General features: G+C 44.1%; 1 protein-coding gene across 1 annotated transcript in view; it reads left to right on the plus strand.

The window, feature by feature from the left end:
* The window catches only part of RELA (RELA proto-oncogene, NF-kB subunit), a 67,388-nt gene that overhangs the window by 14,253 nt on the left and 32,241 nt on the right, over positions 1 to 20,894 (plus strand). Inside the window, exon 2 of the mRNA XM_033956644.1 lies at positions 403 to 441. Coding sequence (XP_033812535.1) covers positions 403 to 441 — 39 coding nt within the window. The remainder of the gene's footprint in view (positions 1 to 402; positions 442 to 20,894) is intronic.

Consider the following 20,894-nt stretch of genomic DNA (forward strand, 5'->3'; position numbering starts at 1 on the left):
CTTGAACTACAAGACAATATTAAAACCTACAGATTCAAGAGATTCCTTGATGAAACCCACTTAGCACTAAAACCCTCAGGAACTGAAGGATTTTTCTCCAGGTGTACTATTTAAATTAATCCACAAATAAAATATGTGCTGTCTGTGGTGTCTCTTATTATAAATGAGTATAGATAGCTGTGCACTTAATTTTGCTGCTTATACATTATATTAAAGCTTATATGAATGGAATGTTCCTATAATACACTGTAGTGAAACAGCAGAGACTATGCAGAAAACTGTGTATTCATAGTATTGTAAGTAAAAGGGTTATGAGCAGTAAATGGCCATAGCAGCAAGACCTTCTGGATTGTCTCTATAATATTAAGTAATCTTTTTCTTACCTTGTATGCTTTCTTGCAGATCTAATTCCTTACCTTCCAGAGGACTGGGGCATCTCAGGTGAGTGGCCTTTCCTGTTGTCTTAATTTGAATGCTTAAATATAAAATGAGAACCATTACCGTTTTCCTCACATATAGGCTACTCCCATGTATAGGCCGCAGAAAATGCCTATGTAAGTTTTGAAACTGGTAGATAAGCCACCCCATTGTATTAGCCGCGGCTTATCTACCAGTAACCAGGGCGGCCTATACTGTTTTTTAAAATCATCCCCCCCTTATCTCTCTCGCTGGATGGCTACCTCCTCAAACCTCGCGGCCAGCGGTACGGTACAGGACAGGAGCGATCTTTTCGATCTCAGCCCGGCCTCATGCTGCTTCCTGCATGGCTTTGCCATCAGTTCTCGTGGTCCCACTTGCAAAACCCATATATATAGGCTATCTAATAAATAAACTGAGTGCCTTTGGGATGGGTCCCAAAGTGACAGACTGGATCAGGAACTGGTTGAGTAGAAGGCAACAGAGGAAATGGATGTTACAAGTGATGTGTCTCAAGGTTTGGTTTCTTGTCCTGTTCTTTTTAAAAGTTTTGTAAGCAGTACTGCTGAAGGGCTGACTGGTAAGATTTGCCATTTTGCTGATGATACCAAAATCTGCAATAGAGTAGACAAACCTGATGGTGTAGATCAGTATTCTTCAACCTTTTTACACCTATGGACCGGCGGAAATAAAATAATTATTTCGTGGACCGGCAAACTACTAAGACTGAAATTTTTTTAAAAAAACCATCGCCGCCCCGTCCCCGCGAGCTCATAGAAACATAGAATATGACGGCAGAAAAGGGCTGTAGCCCATCAAGTCTGCCCACGCTAATAACCCACCCCCAGACTTCATCCGGCTAGAGATCCCACATACATATCCCATTTCTTTTTGAAATCGAGCACGCTGCTGGCGTTAATCACCTGCAATGGAAGTCCATTCCAATGATCGACCTTTCGGTGAAGAAATACTTCCTGGCGTCGCCATGAAATTGCCCACCTTTGATTTTCAGCGGATGACCTCTTGTGGTTGAAGGTCCTTTAAGAAAGAAGATATCGTCTTCCACCTCGATGCGGCCCGTGATATATTTAAAAGTCTCAATCATGTCCCCCCTCTCTCTACGTTCCTCGAGCGAGTATAGTTGCAGTTTATTCAGTCTTTCCTCATATGGGAGGTTCTTGAGTCCCGAGACCATCCTGGTGGTCATTCGCTGAACCGACTCGATTCTCCGCACATCTTTTTGATAATGTGGTCTCCAGAATTGAACACAATATTCAAGATGAGGTCTCACCATGGATCTGTACAGGGGCATTATGACTTCGGGCCTCCGGCTGACGAAACCTCTACGGATGCATCCCACCATTTGTCTAGCCTTGGATGCAGCTTTCTCCACCTGCTTGGTAGTTTTCATGTTTTCACTAATGATTACTCCCAAATCACGTTCTGCCCTAGACCTAGCTAAGGTCTCACCATTCAGAGTGTAAGTTCTGCACGGGTTTTTGCTGCCAAGGTGCATGACCTTACATTTTTTGGCATTAAAGCCTAGCTGCCAAGTCGAGGACCAATGTTCCAATAAGAGCAGGTCCTGTTCCATACTGTCGGGCAAGGTGCTGTTATTTACTATGTTGCATAATTTGGCGTCGTCAGCGAATAGTGTTATTTTACCTTGCAGCCCTTGAGTCAGGTCTCTTATGTATATGTTGAAAAGGATCGGTCCCAAGACCCATCCCTGTGGCACTCCACTGGTCACCTCCGATGTATTGGAGGGGGTGCCGTTAACCACTACCCTCTGGATTCTACCGCTTAACCAGTCATTGACCCATGTCGTCAATATCACTCCCAATCCCATCGAAGTCATCTTTCTCAACAATCTGCGGTGCGGGACGCTATCAAAAGCTTTGCTGAAATCCAAGTACACGACGTCTAGAGACTTCCCCATATCCAGTTTCCTTGTAACCCAGTCAAAGAAGCTGATCAGATTGGATTGACAGGACCTTCCCTTTGTGAATCCATGCTGCTGGGGATCCTGTAGATTCTCCTCGGTCAGGATCGTATCTAATTTGTGTTTAATAAGTCTTTCCATGAGTTTGCTCACTATTGAGGTGAGACTGACCGGTCTGTAATTCGCAGCGTCCGTTCTGCAACCTTTTTTGTGCAATGGAATGACGTTAGCTGTTTTCCAGTCCATGGGGACTTTTCCGGTACTTAGGGAAAGATTGAACAGCACGGATAGCGGTTCCGCCAGCACATCACACAACTCCCTAAGAATCCTGGGGTGTAGATTGTCCGGTCCCATGGCTTTGTTCACCTTGAGTTTTGATAGTTCGCCATGGACGCTGCTGGGTGTAAACTTGAAATTTTGAAACGGGTCTTCCGAGGTTTTCCTTGCCTGCAGTTGTGGACCGGTCCCCGGCGCCTCACAAGTAAAGACTGAGCAAAAGTATTCATTTAGTAGTTTGGCTTTATCAGAATCCGTTTCTGCATAGGTCCCGTCTGTTTTCCTGAGACGTACTATCCCATCTGTGTTTCGTTTCCTGTCGCTAATGTATCTGAAGAAGGATTTATCCCCTTTTTTAATGTTTTTCGCTAGTTGTTCTTCTGTTTGAGTCTTGGCCTCTCTGACTGCCGCTTTGACTGCTTTAGACCTGGTCAGATAATCTTCTTTTGACACCCTGTTTTCAGTATGCTTGTAGGAAATAAAAGCTTTTTTCTTTTCCTTGACAAGATCCAAGATCTCTGCAGAGAACCACTGGGGCTTGTTCTTCCTCCGTCGTTTGCTTACTGTTTTTGTATAGCGGTTTGTTGCCTCATGCAAGGTGCATTTCAGGATTGACCACATAGCCTCTACATTATTGGTTTCAGCTTGGTTTTGTAGCGCCTGATGGATGAAGTCTCCCATGCGTTTAAAGTCAGTGCCCCGAAAGTCGAGGACCTTTGTTGCTGTGTTTGATCTAGTGAAGCCTATCTTGATGTTGAACCATACCATGTTGTGGTCGCTGGAGGCTAGGGTATCGCCTACCGAAACTTCTGAAACGCTTTCTCCATTGGTGAGTAACAGGTCCAGTGTCGCCTGATCTCTGGTGGGCTCCAGCACCATTTGTTTGAGTCGCACCCCTTTTATGGAGGTTAAAAGCCTTCTGCTGCCGCTGGTAGTAGCAGAAAGTGTCTTCCAATCAGCATCGGGCATATTGAAGTCCCCTAGCAGAACCGTGTCCCACAAACCATCTGATCCCATCAGCACAAGCCTCAAATAGTTATGATTTTATATTGAACATATTTTATTAAAGTATAAAAAGAAACAATATTCTATACAATTGTCATTTTATAAATACAAATAATACAGGGCAAAGATCAACAAAACCCCTGTCTCCCCTCCCCTTCACATATATCCCCTCTACTATCAAGAAAACTGAATAAGCCAAATTATTACAGAATGCTACACAAATATCATGTAACAGAATACCACAGTCACACATGACAGAAATGGTGTTAGGGGAGTGGAACTAGGGCAACTGCCCCCTGGTCAGAGAGAGCCCTAAGCCAGCTGGAAGCTAAAGAAGCACTGCCTGGGCTTTGGTCTCCCCAGTTATGTCTAGCAAGATACATATTTCAAATCTAATATATTTGAATCACAAGATAGAAATAAAATTTTTTTTTCTACCTTTTGTCGTCTCTGGTTTCTGCTTTCATTGCCTTTTCACTCTCTTCCATCCAGCGTCTGCCCTAAGAACATAAGAATTGCCACTACTGGGTAAGACCAGTGGTCCATCATGCGGCGGCCCTCTGGTCTAAGACCAGCACCCTAACTGAGACTAGCCCTACTAGCGCACGTTCTTGTTCAGCAGGAACTTGTCTAACTTTGTCTTGAATCCTTGGAGGGTGTTTTCCCCTATAACAGCCTCTGGAAGAGCGTTCCAGCTTTCTACCACTATCTGGGTGAAGAAGAACTTCCTTACGTTTGTATGGAATCTATCCCCTTTCAACTTTAGAGAGTGCCCTCTCGTTCTCCCTACCTTGGAGAGGGTGAATAGTGTCTTTCTCTACTAAGTCTATTCCCTTCAGTATCTTGAATGTTTCGAACATGTCCCCTCTTAATCTCCTCTGTTCGAGGGAGAAGAGGCCCAGTTTCTCTAATCTTTCGCTGTACGGCAGCTCCTCCAATCCCTTAACCATCTTAGTCGCTCTTCTCTGGACCCTTTCGAGTAGTACCGTGTCCTTCTTCGTGTACGGTGACCAGTGCTGGACGCAGTACTCCAGGTGAGGGCGTACCATGGCCCGGTACAGCGGCATGATTACCTTCTCTGTCTCTTCAGTCCAGCATCTGCCCCTTCCATTCACTGTCTGTCTTTCCTTGCCATCTCTCTTCCTGCCCCCCCCCCCAATTTGGTCTGGCATCCATCATCTTCCTTCTGTTCCTCTCATGGTCTGGCATCTCTGTCCTTCCCTCCCCCCTGTGGTTTTTAGCATCTCTCTCTTTTCATTTCCTCCACTCAGATCTGATATCGTTCTCTGCTCTCTCTTCCCTTTTCTTCTCTGGTCTTCCTTCTCTATTTTCTGCCTTCATCTAAATTAAATTCTTTCTTACTATTTACTCCTGTTTCCCTCTTTTCACTGTGTCTACCCACAGCTTGTCACCGCTTTCCCTCACCCCTCCATTATCTTACTATTTTCTTCCCCCTTTATTTATCTCCTTCTTCCATCCAGTATGTGTTCTTTCCCCACTTCCATTCAGCATCTGCTCTCCCCTCTCAACTGACATCCATCTGCCTTCTCTCTCTCCCTTCTTCTCACTTCCATCATCTATCCCCTTCTCTCTCTCTCATCTCCTCCATTCCATCATCTGCCCCTTCTCTCTACCCCCCTCCAACTTCCATCATCTGCCCCCCTTCCCCTCACCTTTGCGGGTCACTTTCTTTCCCCTGAGGGTAGCTCATGTCAGAAGGGAAGCTTTGGCCGAGCAGAACCGCTTGCAAAGAACAGTGGAACTTACTTGATGTCGATGCCGTTTGAAGAAAAAAAAAGGGTGGAAAAAAGGGACCTGCAAAGGTGAGAGGAAGGGAAACCTCCAGGACAGCTGCTCTTTACCCTCCTTCAGCGGCCCAAGAGTCTTTAGGCAAGCGGCAGCTCTGTGTGCTTTTATCTTTGGCACAGAGCTGCCCCTAAGCAGTAGTTTAGCGCGGTTTCATGAGGCAGCCTCGGGGCCTTTGCTAGGCCGGCCCACATCGCATCATCGAAGCAGGCCGGCCTAGCAAAGGTCCTGAGGCTGCCTCATGAAACCGCGCTAAACTACTGCTTAGGGGCAGCTCTGTGCTGAAGTTAAAAGCACACAGAGCTGCCGCTGCTGGCCGGGAGGTGCGGAGACAAGGCAGGAAGCATACGCGGCAAGAGTCCCGGCGAAGGCAGGAGTCCCGGCACAGCGATGGCAACAGGAAGTTGCAAGTCAGCTGACGCCGGCACCTTTCATTGCGGTGGGGACCTGAATCCTTCGCGCACCGGCAAGATTTTTTTGCGGACCGACACCGGTCTGCAGACCGGCGGTTGAAGAACTGTGGTGTAGATAACATGAGGAAGGACCTAGTGAACCTTGAGAAGTGGTCTGAAAGCTGGCTACTAAAAGTTAATGCTAAGAAATGCAAGGTCATGAATTTGGGTTACAAAAACCCAAGGGAATGATATAGTTTAGGTGGTGAAAAACTTTTTGTGCACGAAAGAGGAGCGGGACTTTGGTGTGATAAGGATGTGATGATCTTAAGGTAGCCAAATAGGTTGAAAAGGTGATTTTAAAAGCTAGGAGGATGTTTGGGCGCATAGGGAGAGGAGTTGGCAGTAGGAAAAAGAAGGTATTGATGCCCCTGTATAAGACTCTGGTGAGACCTCATTTAGAATATTGTGTGCAATTCTGGAAACCACATCTTCATAAAGATAAAAACAGGATAGAGTTGGTCCAGAGGAAAGCTACTAAACTGGTTGGTGGTCTAAGTCACAATATGTACAGGGACAGACGTAAAGATTTCAATGTGTTTACTTTGGAGGAAAGGCAGGAGAGGGGAGATACAATTGAAATGTTTAAATATCTGCATAGCATAAATGTGCATTTGAATGGAAACTCTGAAATGAGAGGGCATAGAATGAAGTTAAGAGGTGAGAGACTCAGGTAATCTAAGGAAATACTTTTTTACAGAAGGGGTGGTAGATGCATGAAGTAGTCTTCAGACTCTCCCATTAGAGGTGGTGGAGACTGTGTCTGAATTCAAGAAAGCATAGGACAGGCATATGGGATCCCTTAGGAGAGGAGATAATGGATGCTGCTTATATGAAGATTAGATGGGTTGTTTGGCCTTTATCTGCTGACATATTTCTATGTATGAACGTGGTCTGTCTTTTAATGGCATTCTTTTTTGGTAAATTTTATAATGTAAACTCAGTGTTCTCCCCAGAAATTTTTTCCAGCCGTGTGGCACGAAAAAGTAGCCGGGTGGAGCAGGACAGGGAAATTTGGTGGTGAGGAAAATTAAATGTGCACTATTTTTATTAGTTAATTGTTATTACCGGTAATTATTTTCCAATGCTCAATATGACTTTCTTTTTTAAGGTTTGACACTTAGGCAGTGTTCCAGTAACATTTAAGCCACCCTTGAAAAAAAGTAATACAGATCCTCTTATTCCAAATAACTACTGACCAGTATCAAACCTTCCATTTCTTTCAAAACTACTGTACTTGAGAGAGTGGTATTCAACCAACTTCAAACTCATGTTGAATCAGTTAATGTTTTGTATCCCCGGCAATCTGGTTTTTGTTTGACATAGCACAGAGACAGTAGTTCCTGCCTTAGGACTCCTTATACAAAGTTGTGATAGCAATTCTGCCACAGCAAATGCACTGAAGCCCACAGGAATTGAATGGACTTTGGTGCATTTGCCATGGGAGAATCGCTACTGTGGTTTTGTAAAAGGGGCCCTTACTGAGTGAACTACATAGTCACCTAGACCAGTGTTTCTCAACTTCTTCAAGCCAAGTACCCCTAAGTCTAACAAATACCAACCGAGTACCCCCAGCCCAAGCTCCACCCCTGACCTCACCCCCATTATAATAGTACTAATTGTAGTGCAATTTCTTCCACTAATTTTTCATGTACACACAATATAATCTTACTAATTCATAATGGTAACCACAAAATTAAAAAAAAACCACAAAGCACAATGTATGCAGAGAAAATGTTAATTATTTATATTTATTTTATTTTTCAATGTCACCTCAGTAACAACTATAGAAAAATTGACAAATATAGTGTAAAATATAGATAGCACATTTCGATCACTAAATTGAAAATAAAATCATTTTTCCTACTTTTGTTGTCTGGTGATTTAATTAGTTTCTGGTTGGACTTCCTTCTAACTGAGCATCCAACAATTTTTTATTTCTGCCTCCTGCATGATTTCTTTCCTCCAGACCTCATTTCCTTCCCCAACCAACATCTCTCTCTGTCCCTCCATGAGACCAACTTTTCTTCCTCTCTCCTCCACCCCTATTGGCAACATGTCTCCCTCTCTCTCTTATGATCTTGCATCTCACTGTTCTTCCTCAGGATCTCTCCCCCTCTGTCTCTTCTGTCTGCACCTCCCAAAGTCCAGCATCTGTCTCCTGTCTTTCCCCTTTGGTCCAGGCCTCTTTTGTCTGCTTTTGAAAAAAATGTCTGGATATGAGGGGAGAACATCAGGGAAGTTGAACCAAAAAAACATAAGAATTGCCGCTGCTGGGTCAGATCGGTGGTCCATCCTGCCCAGCAGTCCGCTCACGCGGCGGCCCTCAGGTCAAAGACCAGTGCTCTAAATAAGCCAAGCCTCACCTGCATATGTTTCAGTTTAGCAGGATCTTGTCCATCTTTGTCTTGAATTCCTGGAGGGTGTTTTCCCCTATAACAGACTCAGGAAGAGCGTTCCAGTTGTCTACCCCTCTCTGGGTGAAGAAGAACTTCCTCACATTTGTACGGAATCTATCTCCTTTCAGCTTTAGAGTGCCCTCTCGTTCTTCCTACCTTGGAGAGGGTGAAAAACCTGTCTTTATCTACTAAGTTTATTCCCTTCAGTATCTTGAACGTTTTGATCATGTCCCCTCTCAGTCTCCTCATTTCAAGGGAGAAGAGGCCCAGTTTCTCCAATCTCTCACTGTACGGCAACTCCTCCAACCCCTTAACCATTTTAGTCGCTCTTCTCTGGACCCTTTCAAGTAGTACCGTGTCCTTCTTCAAGTATGACGACCAGTGCTGGACGCTAGAGAGCTGCACGGGAACGGGGATGACTGGAATCCCACGGGACCCGCGGGTTCCCCCTTCGGGTCACGGGGATCCTGTGGGGACGCCCCCTAGGGTCACGTGGATCCTGTGGGGATGCCCCCTAGGGTCATGGAGTTCCTGTGGAGTTGGATGCACTCAAGCCGTGAGGCTCGTCTTCTTTTCCCTACCTGCCCTGCTGCAGCACACAGCTGATCGGAAGTCTTCCACGATGTCAGTGCTGACGTCGGAGGGAGGGTGGGATTTCTGTCCCTGCGCAACTCTCTACTGGACGCAGTACTCCAGGTGAGGGTGCACCATGGCTTGGAACAGCTACATGATAACCTTCTCCAATCTGTTTGTGATCCCCTTCTTTATCATTCCTAGCATTATGTTCGCCCTTTTCACCGCCACCGCACATTGCGCAGATGTAACATAGTAACATAGTAGATGACGGCAGATAAAGACCCGAATGGTCCATCCAGTCTGCCCAACCTGATTCAATTTAAATTTTATTTTTTTTTTAAATTTTTCTTCTTAGTTATTTCTGGGCAAGAATCCAAAGCTTTACCCGGTACTGTGCTTGGGTTCCAACTGCCAAAATCTCTGTTAAGACTTACACCCTCCCAGCCATTGAAGCCCTCCCCTGCCATCCTCCACCAAACGGCCATACACAGACCGTGCAAGTCTGCCCAGTAACTGGCCTAGTTCAATATTTAATATTATTTTCTGATTCTAAATCTTCTGTGTTCATCCCACGCTTCTTTGAACTCAGTCACAGTTTTACTCTCCACCACCTCTCTCGGGAGCGCATTCCAGGCATCCACTACCCTCTCCGTAAAGTAGAATTTCCTAACATTGCCCCTGAATCTACCACCCCTCAACCTCAAATTATGTCCTCTGGTTTTACCATTTTCCTTTCTCTGGAAAAGATTTTGTTCTACGTTAATACCCTTCAAGTATTTGAACGTCTGAATCATATCTCCCCTGTCTCTCCTTTCCTCTAGGGTATACATATTCAGGGCTTCCAGTCTCTCCTCATACGTCTTCTGGGGCAAGCCTCCTATCATTTTTGTCGCCCTCCTCTGGACCGCCTCAAGTCTTCTTACGTCTTTCGCCAGATACGGTCTCCAAAACTGAACACAATACTCCAAGTGGGGCCTCACCAATGACCTGTACAGGGGCATCAACACCTTCTTCCTTCTACTGACTACGCCTCTCTTTATACAGCCCAGCATCCTTCTGGCAGCAGCCACTGCCTTGTCACACTGTTTTTTTGCCTTTAGATCTTCGAACACTATCACCCCAAGGTCCCTCTCCCCGTCCGTGCATATCAGCTTCTCTCCTCCCAGCATATATGGTTCCTTCCTATTAGTAATCCTCAAATGCATTACTCTGCATTTCTTTGCATTGAATTTTAGTTGCCAGGCATTAGACCATTTCTCTAACTTTTGCAGATCCTTTTTCATATTTTCCACTCCCTCTTCGGTGTCTACTCTGTTACAAATCTTGGTATCATCTGCAAAAAGGCACACTTTTCCTTCTAACCCTTCAGCAATGTCACTCACATACATATTGAACAGGATTGGCCCCAGCACCGAACCCTGAGGGACTCCACTAGTCACCTTTCCTTCCTTCGAGCGACTTCCATTAACCACCACCCTCTGGCGTCTGTCCGACAGCCAGTTTCTGACCCAGTTCACCACTTTGGGTCCTAACTTCAGCCCTTCAAGTTTGTTCAACAGCCTCCTATGAGGAACTGTATCAAAGGCTTTGCTGAAATCCAAGTAAATTACATCTAGCATATGTCCTCAATCCAGCTGTCTGGTCACCCAATCAAAAAATTCAATCAGGTTCGTTTGGCACGATTTACCTTTTGTAAAGCCATGTTGCCTCTGATCCTGTAACCCATTAGATTCAAGGAAGTACACTATCCTTTCTTTCAGCAACACTTTCATTGACTTGTCGATCAGAACTCCCAAGTCTCTTTCCTGGGAGTCCTCTCCAAGAACCGCCCCGTACATCCTATATTCGTGCATGAGATTTTTGTTACCGACATGCATCACTTTACACTTATCTACGTTGAACCTCATTTGCTATGTCGATGCCCATTTCTCGAGTTTGCAGATCTTCGCAATCCCCTCGCGTCCTCACTATTCTGAATAACTTTGTATTGTCCGCAAATTTAATCACCTCACTCTTCGTAGCAATGTCCAGGTCGTTTATAAAGATGTTGAAGAGCACGGATCCAAACACTGAGCCTTGCGGCACCCCACTGGTGACATAAGAATTGCCATCTCTGGATCAGACCCTGGGTCCATCAAGTCTGGTGATCCGCACACGCTGAGGCCCCGCCAGGTGTACCCTGGCATGGTTTTAGTCCCCATATCACTGTATGCTTCTCAAGGGAGATGTGCATCTAATTTACCCTTACCCATATCACTCTATGCCACTCTTAAGGAGATGACAATGTAGTAGCTAGGAAATAATTTCTTTCCTGCTAAACAAGCAACCATATTAGATTTTTACTGACCCTCAGTGGCACCACTCAGGACTCAAACCTTTCATTGTCCTGAGCTTTACGTGTCTGCTCGTCACTGGGTCTAATGATCTTTTTCATAGAGATAAATGTTTTTTAGACTTTTTAACTTTTTATATTTATATTTTTATACTTAGCTTAAAGCTGTGGCTAAGTCCTCTTGGCTCGAGATGTCAGCGTTTATAAGGGATGTCAAAGCCGACATGTTTCGCCTAAATATCTTTTTCAAGGCTTCATCCTTCTTCACCACTGACTACCACTGTAACCGCCAATTCTTTAAAGAATTGGCGGTTACAGTGGTAGTCGGTGGTGATGAGGGATGAAGCCTTGAAAAAGCTATTTAGGCGAAACATGTCGGCTTTGACATCCCTTATAAACGCTGACATCTCAAGCCAAGAGGACTTAGCCACAGCTTTAAGCTAAGTATAAAAATATAAATATAAAAAGTTAAAAAGTCTAAAAAACATTTATCTCTATGAAAAAGATCATTAGACCCAGTGACGAGCAGACACGTAAAGCTCAGGACAATGAAAGGTTTGAGTCCTGAGTGGTGCCACTGAGGGTCAGTAAAAATCTAATATGGTTGCTTGTTTAGCAGGAAAGAAATTATTTCCTAGCTACTACATTGATATATGAAGTAAGCACCTATATTCATTCATTTATAGTGCTTTGGTTTGACTCTTAAGGAGATGTGCATCTAGTTTACCCTTAAATCCTAGAACGGTGGATTCTGCAATTACTTCCTCTGGGAGAGCATTCCAGGTGTCCACCACTCGCTGCGTGAAACAGAACTTCCTGATATTTGTCCTGGACCTGTCCCCCCTCAGCTTCAGTCTATGTCCTCTTGTCCGTGTCGCATTGGACATTGTAAATAACTGCTTTCCCTGCTCCATTTTGTTGAATCCTTTCAGTATTTTGAAAGTCTCGATCAGATCCCCTCGCAGTATCCTCTTCTCAGGAGAGAACAACCTCAGTCTCCTAAGTCATTCCTCGTAGTCCAGGTTCTCCATACCTTTCACTAGCTTCATTGCTCGTCTCTGCCACCCTCTCTATCCTTCTTTAGGTATGGAGACCAATGCTGGACGCAGTATTCCAGGTGCGGTCTGACCATGGCTCTGTAGGGCGCTATTATCTGATCTATTCGTAATTCCCTTCTTTATCATGCCTAGCATTCTATTTGCTTTCTTCGCCGCTGACGCACATTGCGCCAACGGTTTCACAAGAACATAAGCAATTCCTCCACTGGGTCAGACCTGAGGTCCATCGTGTCCAGCAGCCCGCTCACGCGGCGGCCCAACAGGTCCAGAACCTGTGCAGTAATCCTCTATCTATACCCTTCTATCCCCTTTTCCAGCAGGAAACCTCAGTACCGTACTCTGCCCTATTACTTCCTCTGGAAGCGCATTCCAGGTGTCCACCACACGTTGGGTAAAGAAGAACTTCCTAGCATTTGTTTTGAATCTGTCCCCTTTCAACTTTTCCGAATGCCCTCTTGTTCTTTTATTTTTTGAATGTTTGAAGAATCTGTCCCTCTCTACTCTCTCTATGCCCTTCATGATCTTGTAAGTCTCTATCATATCCCCTCTTCATCTCCTCTTCTCCAGGGAAAAGAGACCCAGTTTCTCCAATCTCTCAGCGTATGAAAGATTTTCCATCCCTTTTATCAGACGTATCGTTCTCCTCTGAACCCTCTCGAGTAATGCCATATCCTTCTTAAGGTACAGCGACCAATATTGGACGCAGTACTCCAGATGCGGACGCACCATCGCCCGATACAACGGCAGGATAACTTCTTTCATTCTGGTTGTAATACCCTTCTTGATTATACCTAGCATTCTATTCGCTCTCTTAGCAGCTGCTGCGCACTGTGCCGTCGGCTTCATTGTCAAGTCCACCATTACCCCCAAGTCCCTTTCTTGGGTACTCTCATTCAATAATTTCATCTGCCATCTCGTTGCCCATTCCCCTAGTTTGTTCAAGTCCCTTTGCAATTCTTCACAGTCCTCTTTAGTCCGAGCTCCACTAAATAGTTTGGTGTCGTCCGCAAATTTTATTATCTCACACTTCGTCCCTGTTTCTAGATCATTTATGAATATATTAAATAGCAGCGGTCCGAGCACCGAGCCCTGCGGAACACCACTCGTGACCTTCCTCCAGTCCGAGTAGTGGCCCTTCACCCCTACCCTCTGTTTCCTACCCGCTAACCAGTTTCTGATCCATCTATATATGTCTCTGTCCATCCCATGGTTCTTCAGTTTCCGGAGCAGACGTTCATGAGGCACCTTGTCAAAGGCTTTCTGGAAATCTAGGTATATGATGTCTATGGGGTCTCCTCTGTCCATCCGTTTAATTCCCTCGAAGAAGTGCAATAAGTTAGTCAGACATGATCTCCCCCTGCAGAAACCATGTTGGCTGGTTATCAGAAGTTCGTTTCTTTCAAGATGTTCATCGATGTTTTCTTTTATCAGTGCTTCCGCCATTTTCCTCGGAACCGAGGTCAGGCTCACCAGTCTGTAGTTTCACCTCTTGATCCCTTTTTAAAGATGGGCGTGACGTTGGCTGTCTTCCAATCCTCCTGGATCACGCCTATTTTCAGGGATAGGTTGCAAATTTGCTGCAGTAGTTCTGCTATCTCCTCCATTAGTTCCTTCAGAACCCTTGGATGGATTCCGTCAGTACACCCAGGTCCTTTTCCTGTTCAGTCTTTCCCAGAGTTACACCTGACATACTATACTTGTGATCTTTATTTTTTCTGCCTAAATGCATTACTTTGCATTTTTCCACATTAAAATTCATCTGTCATTTATCTGCCCACTTCTCCAATTGATTCAAGTCGCTCTGGAGTTCCTCGCTGTCCTTCTGCGATCTGATTGCCCAGCATAGCTTTGTGTCGTATGCAAACTTGATGATTTCACTGGATGTTCCTTCTTCCAGGTTATATATGAAAATATTAAATAAGATGGGTCCAAGTACCGAGCCCTGGGGTACATCGCTAGTCACTTTTCCCCATTCTGAGAACTTCCCATTTATGCCCACTCTCTGTTTTCTGTTCTCTAGCCATTTGCCTATCCATCTTAGTATATCTCCCTCTATTCCATGGCCTTGTAATTTCCTGAGAAGTCTTACATGTGGAACCTTGTCGAACACTTTCTGAAAATCCCAAGTATACAATATCCACCGGTTCTCCACTATCAATTTGTTCACTGTCTCAAAAAATTGAAGTAGGTTCATCAAACATGATTCCCTTTCCTGAACCCATGTTGACTGGCTCTCATCAGGTCGTGTGTGTCTAGGTGCCGGACTATGCTATCTTTGATCAGCGCCTCAACCATCTTTCCTGTCTGAATATTGTCCATTTACCCCCACTCTCTGTTTCCTATGCTCCAGCCAGTTTTTAATCCACGTGAGTATTTCACCCTCGATTCCATGGCTCGCAATTTTCCGAAGTAGTTGTTCATGCGGAACCTTGCCAAACGCCTTCTGAAAATACAGATATACAATGTTGACCGGTTCGCCCTTGTCTGTCTGCCTGTTTACTTCCTCAAAGAAGTGCAGCAAATTCGTCAAACATGATCTGCCTTTGCTGAAACCGTGCTGACTGGTACTCATCAGCCTGTGTCCGTCAACGTGATCAATGATGCTGTCCTTTATCAGCGCCTGTACCATCTTTCCCGGTACCGAGGTAAGACTTACTGGTCTTTAGTTACCCGGATCTCCCCTCGAACCTTTCTTGAAGATCGGCATAACATTCGCCAACTTCCAGTCTTCCGGAATCTTTCCCGATTTGATTGACAGATCTGCTATTAGTTGAAGCAGTTCAGCTATAGTCCCTTTCAGTTCCTTGATGACCCTTTAATTAAATATGAAATTGTAGCAATTTTCATGGCACTAAGAGTGTTTTGGAGAGTTTACAGCACATTTTTATTTTCGTGTATTTTTGCACTTTATGTTAAACATGATTGCACATAAAGGTCTGGGGATGTTACACGCTTAAATAACCCCTTTGGGTTCACACAGGGTTCATCCCAACAATTTAGTTGTGCTAACTGAGGACCTTGCACACAATTGATTAATAATTTTTCATAAATTTAATTGCCTTATTAGGTTTAATGTGCAAATCTCCCAATATACCCGGCTGGATATGAAGAATTCTTAATCAGCTTCATATTTAGATATTCTTTTTTATTGGGTTTTGGATTTCTTCTGCTTACAAACCCCCCTCCCCCCCCCCCCTACGTCTAGCATTTGTTCTCTTTTCTTCCAGGTCTTTCTCTATCTCTCGTTCTCTCTCCCCTTCCTTCCTCCCTGGTCCAGATTCTTTCCACCTCTTTGCAGTCTCTTTCTCTCTCTTCCCTCTATACACCCTCAAATCCAACATCTGCCCCCTCTCTTCCTCCTCCTCTTTGTTTCAGGTTTCTCCTCTCTCTAGCTTCTTTCTGTTAACATTTTGAGTCCTCCCACCTTTGTTCCAGGTCTTTCTGTCTCTCTCACTCTCTGTCTTCCCCCTCCCCAGGGCCTGGCATCTCTTTCCCCTGGGTTCAGGGTGATTCCCCTATCTACCCCCTATAGCCCAGAATCTGCCCTGTCTTCCCCCTCCCTTTTGGTTCAAGTCTGCTTTCCTGCTCCTCTTCAAGGTTCTTTTCTGTCTCTCTTCCCCCCCCCCTTTGTCCAGATCCAATACAAAGAGCTTGCTCAATATTGGGGATCATCAGCACCCATTGGCACCTGTGAGCTGGCTCCTATGAAAATGGAAACTCATGTGAGTTTTGCTTTCAGTACCTTCAAAACGCGTAGATCTAATTAGTCCCTGAAAACCCGACTGGCTAAAAGTGTGCCGAGGACTGGGCTGAGAACCATTATGTTCTGTTATAACATTTACCAGGCACAGCCCAGGAGCATACCTATTACAACACTAAAGAGGCATGAGTCAAAAATAAAATACACAAAACTTGGAGTCACTGCATATTTCGTCCCTCGCCGGCTCCCCAGTCAGTCAGGTCACTCACCTCACCTTGCAATGAACCTTGCCGCCATCCAGCACCACCTGCCTCTCACGAGGAATTTGAAACCAAGTGCGCTGTGGAGCTTCGCCTTTCCCCTACCTTTCTTGAATCACTCTCAAAGTCTTATCTCACGAGACCAGCTCAAGAGCCGCGGGCTGCTTGAAAAAGCGACAGACGAGGGAGAGACTATGACTCCATGATGACTCAGTTTGAGCAACTGCTTGCGTCCTGAAGCCGGCAGTGGTAAGTAAAGATGGCCGCCAGGGGGCAGCGGTATCCAGGCTAGATGCAAGCCTTGGACTACTCTGCTCTTCTGTGCTTTGTTTCCGAACTTCGGCCGCCTCCCTCCTTCCTCACCTGCCCCCAGCCTGAGTCATTAACCAGCGGGAGGGCGGCTGTCATGATGGAGCAGGACCTGGGCACTAAACGGATCAAGTCTAACGAGAAAAGACCCCCCCTACACAAAGACGATCAACTTAACCCTGGTGCTCAAAACAATTGTGGCTCGGATTTGTTTTGTATCAATAATAGCCACTAAGATGCTTGATCACAGACTTACACCATAATCGGACATCTTATTAACAGCAATATTAGTGTTTGGTCAGATATTATTATGCACATAACAATATTATTCCAGGGGTGGGACCGCAGCAGAGGAAACAGCCGGGTGGTTACCTAAATTAGCTGGGCGGAGCGCCCGGCTAAAAGACGCTAGGGAGAACACTGAAACTGCATTGACCCATTCATGGAAAAAGAGGTATATTGAGCCTGAATAAACCATAAATTATCTCATGCAATAGGCATCGGTGCACAGAATATTAAAATTCATGGCAAACAGGCTATTGGCTAATCTGCAGGAATGCAGAGAAATTAATAGCAAATGCGCTGATAATCTGCAGTGCGAGAAATTTACGACCAGGTGCTAGGAGAATGGAGGGTAGCTAATGTAAAGCCAATTTTTTGAAAGGGTTCCTGAGGTGATCGGGGAAATTTTATACCAGTGAGTCTGATGTTGGTGCTGGGCAAATAGACACTATTATAAAAAACAAAATTACAGAGCATATGCATAAGCATGGATTCATGAAACAAAGCCAACATGAATTTAGTCCAGGGAAATCTTGCCTCACCAATCTTCTGCATTTTTTCAAAGGTGTGAATGAACATGTGGATAAAGGTGAGCCAGCTGATATTGTGCATTTGGATTTTGAAAAGGCATTTGATAAAGTACCTAATGAAAGACTTCTGAGGAAATTAGAAAGTCGTAGGAAAGGATGTCCTATTATGGATTAAGAACTGGTTAAAAGATAGAAAAGAGAGATTGTTTTTAAATAGTAAATGCTCTCAATGGAGGAGGGTAAATAGTGGGGCTCCCCAGGGGTCTCTGCTGGGACCGCTGCTTTTTAACATATTTATCAATGATCTAGAGATAGGAATAACCAGTGAGATAATTAAATTTGTTGATGACACAAAGTTGTTCAAAGTTGTTAAATTGCAAGAGGACTGTGAAAAAATGCAAGATGACCTTGGGAGACTGGGCATCAAAATGGCAGATGATGTTAAATATGAGCATGTGCAAAGCAATGCACATGGGAAAGAAGAACCTGAATTATGACTACCTGATGCAGTGTTTCATTTAGGAGACACCGCCAAGGAAAAGGATCTAGGTTTCATCATTGAGGATATGTTGAAACTCTGCTCAGTGTGCAGCAGCAGCTAAAAATGCAATTCTGTTACATCCACTCAGGAGTTCGTAATTATGATAATTCATCTGTTCTCATGAACTGGAATTGCAGAACTGTGAATACTTACAGCACTCAACAGTTGGTTCTCTAAGGCTGTTTAATACAAATTCCTGTTCGTCGTTGTTCTAATTCTTGTTTCTTAGTTACAGAGCAGAACAAAATTGTGTAATGTATGTGGGGTCATTCCCCGTTCCCCTCCTTCTTTGTATTCTGTTTTAGTGGAGCTTGATTGCTTTGGGACATAACTGAAAGGGGTCTCTGGGCTCTGCCTCCATGAGGGAGGTGCTCATAGCTTGTAAGTATTCACACTTCTGCAAGTCCAGTTTGCAGGAATGGATTGTTCACAATATGTACGGAGTCCTGAGAAGATTAACAGAAAGAAGTTTATGCAGATAAGAACCTAATCTTTCAATAGAATATTAGGAATTATCAGGAAAGGAATGGAAAACAAAGATGAGAATTGCTCCATGGTATGGTTGCACCTCGAATACTGTATACAATTCTGGTTCTGTCTGAAAAAAAAAAGATATAGCGAAATTAGAAAAGGTACAGAGAAGGACATCAAAAATGATATGAAGAAAGAGCAAAGTGGCTAGGGCTCTTCAGCCTGGAGAGGTCGACTTGGGGGAGATATGATAGAGATTTATAAAATACTGAGTGGAGTAGAATAGATAGATGTGAATCACTTGTTTAGTCTTTCCAAAAATGCTAGGACTAGGGGCATGCGATGAACTACTAAGTAGTAGGTTTAAAACAAACTGGAGAAAATATTTCTTTGCTCAATATGTATTTTAAGTGCTGGAATTCATTGCCAGAGAATGTGGTGAAAGCAGTTAACTTAACAAAATTTAAAAAAGGTTTAGATAATTTACTATTTAAGTCCATAAGACATTATTAAGATGATTTGGGGAAATTCACTGCTTATTCCTAGGATAAGCAGAATAATATCTGTTTTACGCCTTGGGTTCTTGCCAGGTTCTTGAGACCTGGGTTGGCCAGTATTTGGAACAGGATATTGGACTCGATGGACCTCCGGTCTGACCCAGTATGGCAACTCTTATGTTCTTAAGTTATGTCCTTATGAAGGGTTAGAGGGAGTCTCTGACACAAACCTCCTGCTCCCCAGTAACTTTCAAATTTATTCTTTAGTAGTTTAATGCCCCTCCCTCCACTCCTGAACCTATCTGACCCCTTCCTGCTCAATGGCAGACTGTCATGCTACCCCTCATCTTAGTGCATCTCAGGATGCACCACATGAGGCCAAATGCCACCATTTCTCGAGATGCTGGAAGCATGAACAAGTGTGCATTTCTCCTGCCTCTTTTGAGGTACGATTCTGTGGGGATTGGGGTTAGGCAGGGACTTTTTTCTAAATCAGGGATAGGGTTTTAAATTGGGAAGATGGAGTCCATTAGACTATGAAATGGTATTCAGTGCTGATGAACTCAACACTCAAACAAATCTCTGTAACACTGGAAGACGTAATGGTTCAATTTGACAAATTGAACAGTAGCAAATTGCCTGGATCAGATGGTATACATCCCAGAGTGCTGATGGAATTGTAAAATGAACTTGCAGAGCTATTGTTAGTAATTTGTAATTTTTCTCTAAAACCCAGCATAGTACCAAAAGACTGGAGGATGACCAATGTGACCACGCTGATTTTTTTAAAAGGGTTCCAGAGGTGATCGGGAAATTATAAGCCAGTGAGTCTGATGTTGGTGCTGGGCAAAATGATAGAGACTATTATAAAGAACAAAATGAGAGAACACATACATGAGCATGGATTAATGAGAGAAAGCCAACATGAATTTAGTCAAGGGAAATCTTGCCTTGCCAATCTACTACATTTCTTTGAAGGAGTGAATGAACATGTGGATAAAGGCGTATTTGGATTTTCAAAAGGCATATGACAGAGTACCTCATGAAAGACTTCTGAGGAAATTAGAAAGTCATGGGATAGGAGGTAATATCTTATGAAGGATTAAGAACGGGTTGAAACATAGAAAACAGAAAGTAGGTTTAAATGGTCAATATTCTAAATGGAGAAGGGTAAGTAGTGGGGTTCCCTAGGAGTCTTTGCTGGCACTGCTGCTTTTTAACATATTTATCAATGATCTAGAGATGGGAATAATTAGTGAGATAATTAAATTTGCTGATGACACAAAGTTGTTAAATTGCAAGAGGATTGTGAAAAATTGCAAGAGGAACTTAGGAGACTGGGCCTCAAAACAGCAGATGATGTTTGTTTAAATCTGTTTTATTGAATTTTCAAATAACCATCAAAAAATACAGTCACACAATAAAGTTCAAACACAAGATGAGAAGAAAAAAACCCATCCCCTGCCCACCATCCACCCCCCGGAAACAGCTTCTCCAAAGACCAAACAAGTTGAGCAAGTCAATTCAATAATCTACTTCTAGCAGTAGGTGTCAAAGTAGAATAAAAAGGCAACTAACAGTGAATAAATAATGTGCACTGTTTGGAGTCCATGTCAGAAATAGCCTGACCTTCATACCCTGCCAAGTGAATCATTTGGGTCCGCCAATGTGACACTGTGGGAATATGTGGAGTCAGCCAGCATTGAAGAATAGTTTTAAGTCCCATAAAAATAGCTTTTTGAACGAAGGCAGCAGCACCTGGCCGAGCAGGAACCAAGGAAAGTTTCAGAGTAAAAAGAAAGGTGTCTGTGGGTACCCAAGCACGCCCGCTGCACAGCCACAGCGCCAGCCTCAAATATTTGGCTTAACTTGAATGTCGGGTTTCCTCAGAGCATGGAACCATGTTTCGGCTGCAGTGCATTGATCTTCAGAGATGTCTCCTAGCAGCATCCCAGCTCTGACGCCATTTTTGTTGCAGGAGAGCACGATGGTTTCTGGCTCCCTTAAGTGGCGTTATCCATTAGGTCGTCACTCCAGAAAG

Source organism: Geotrypetes seraphini, chromosome 8 (genome assembly GCF_902459505.1).
Source record: "Geotrypetes seraphini chromosome 8, aGeoSer1.1, whole genome shotgun sequence".
Taxonomy (NCBI): Eukaryota; Metazoa; Chordata; class Amphibia; order Gymnophiona; family Dermophiidae; genus Geotrypetes; species Geotrypetes seraphini.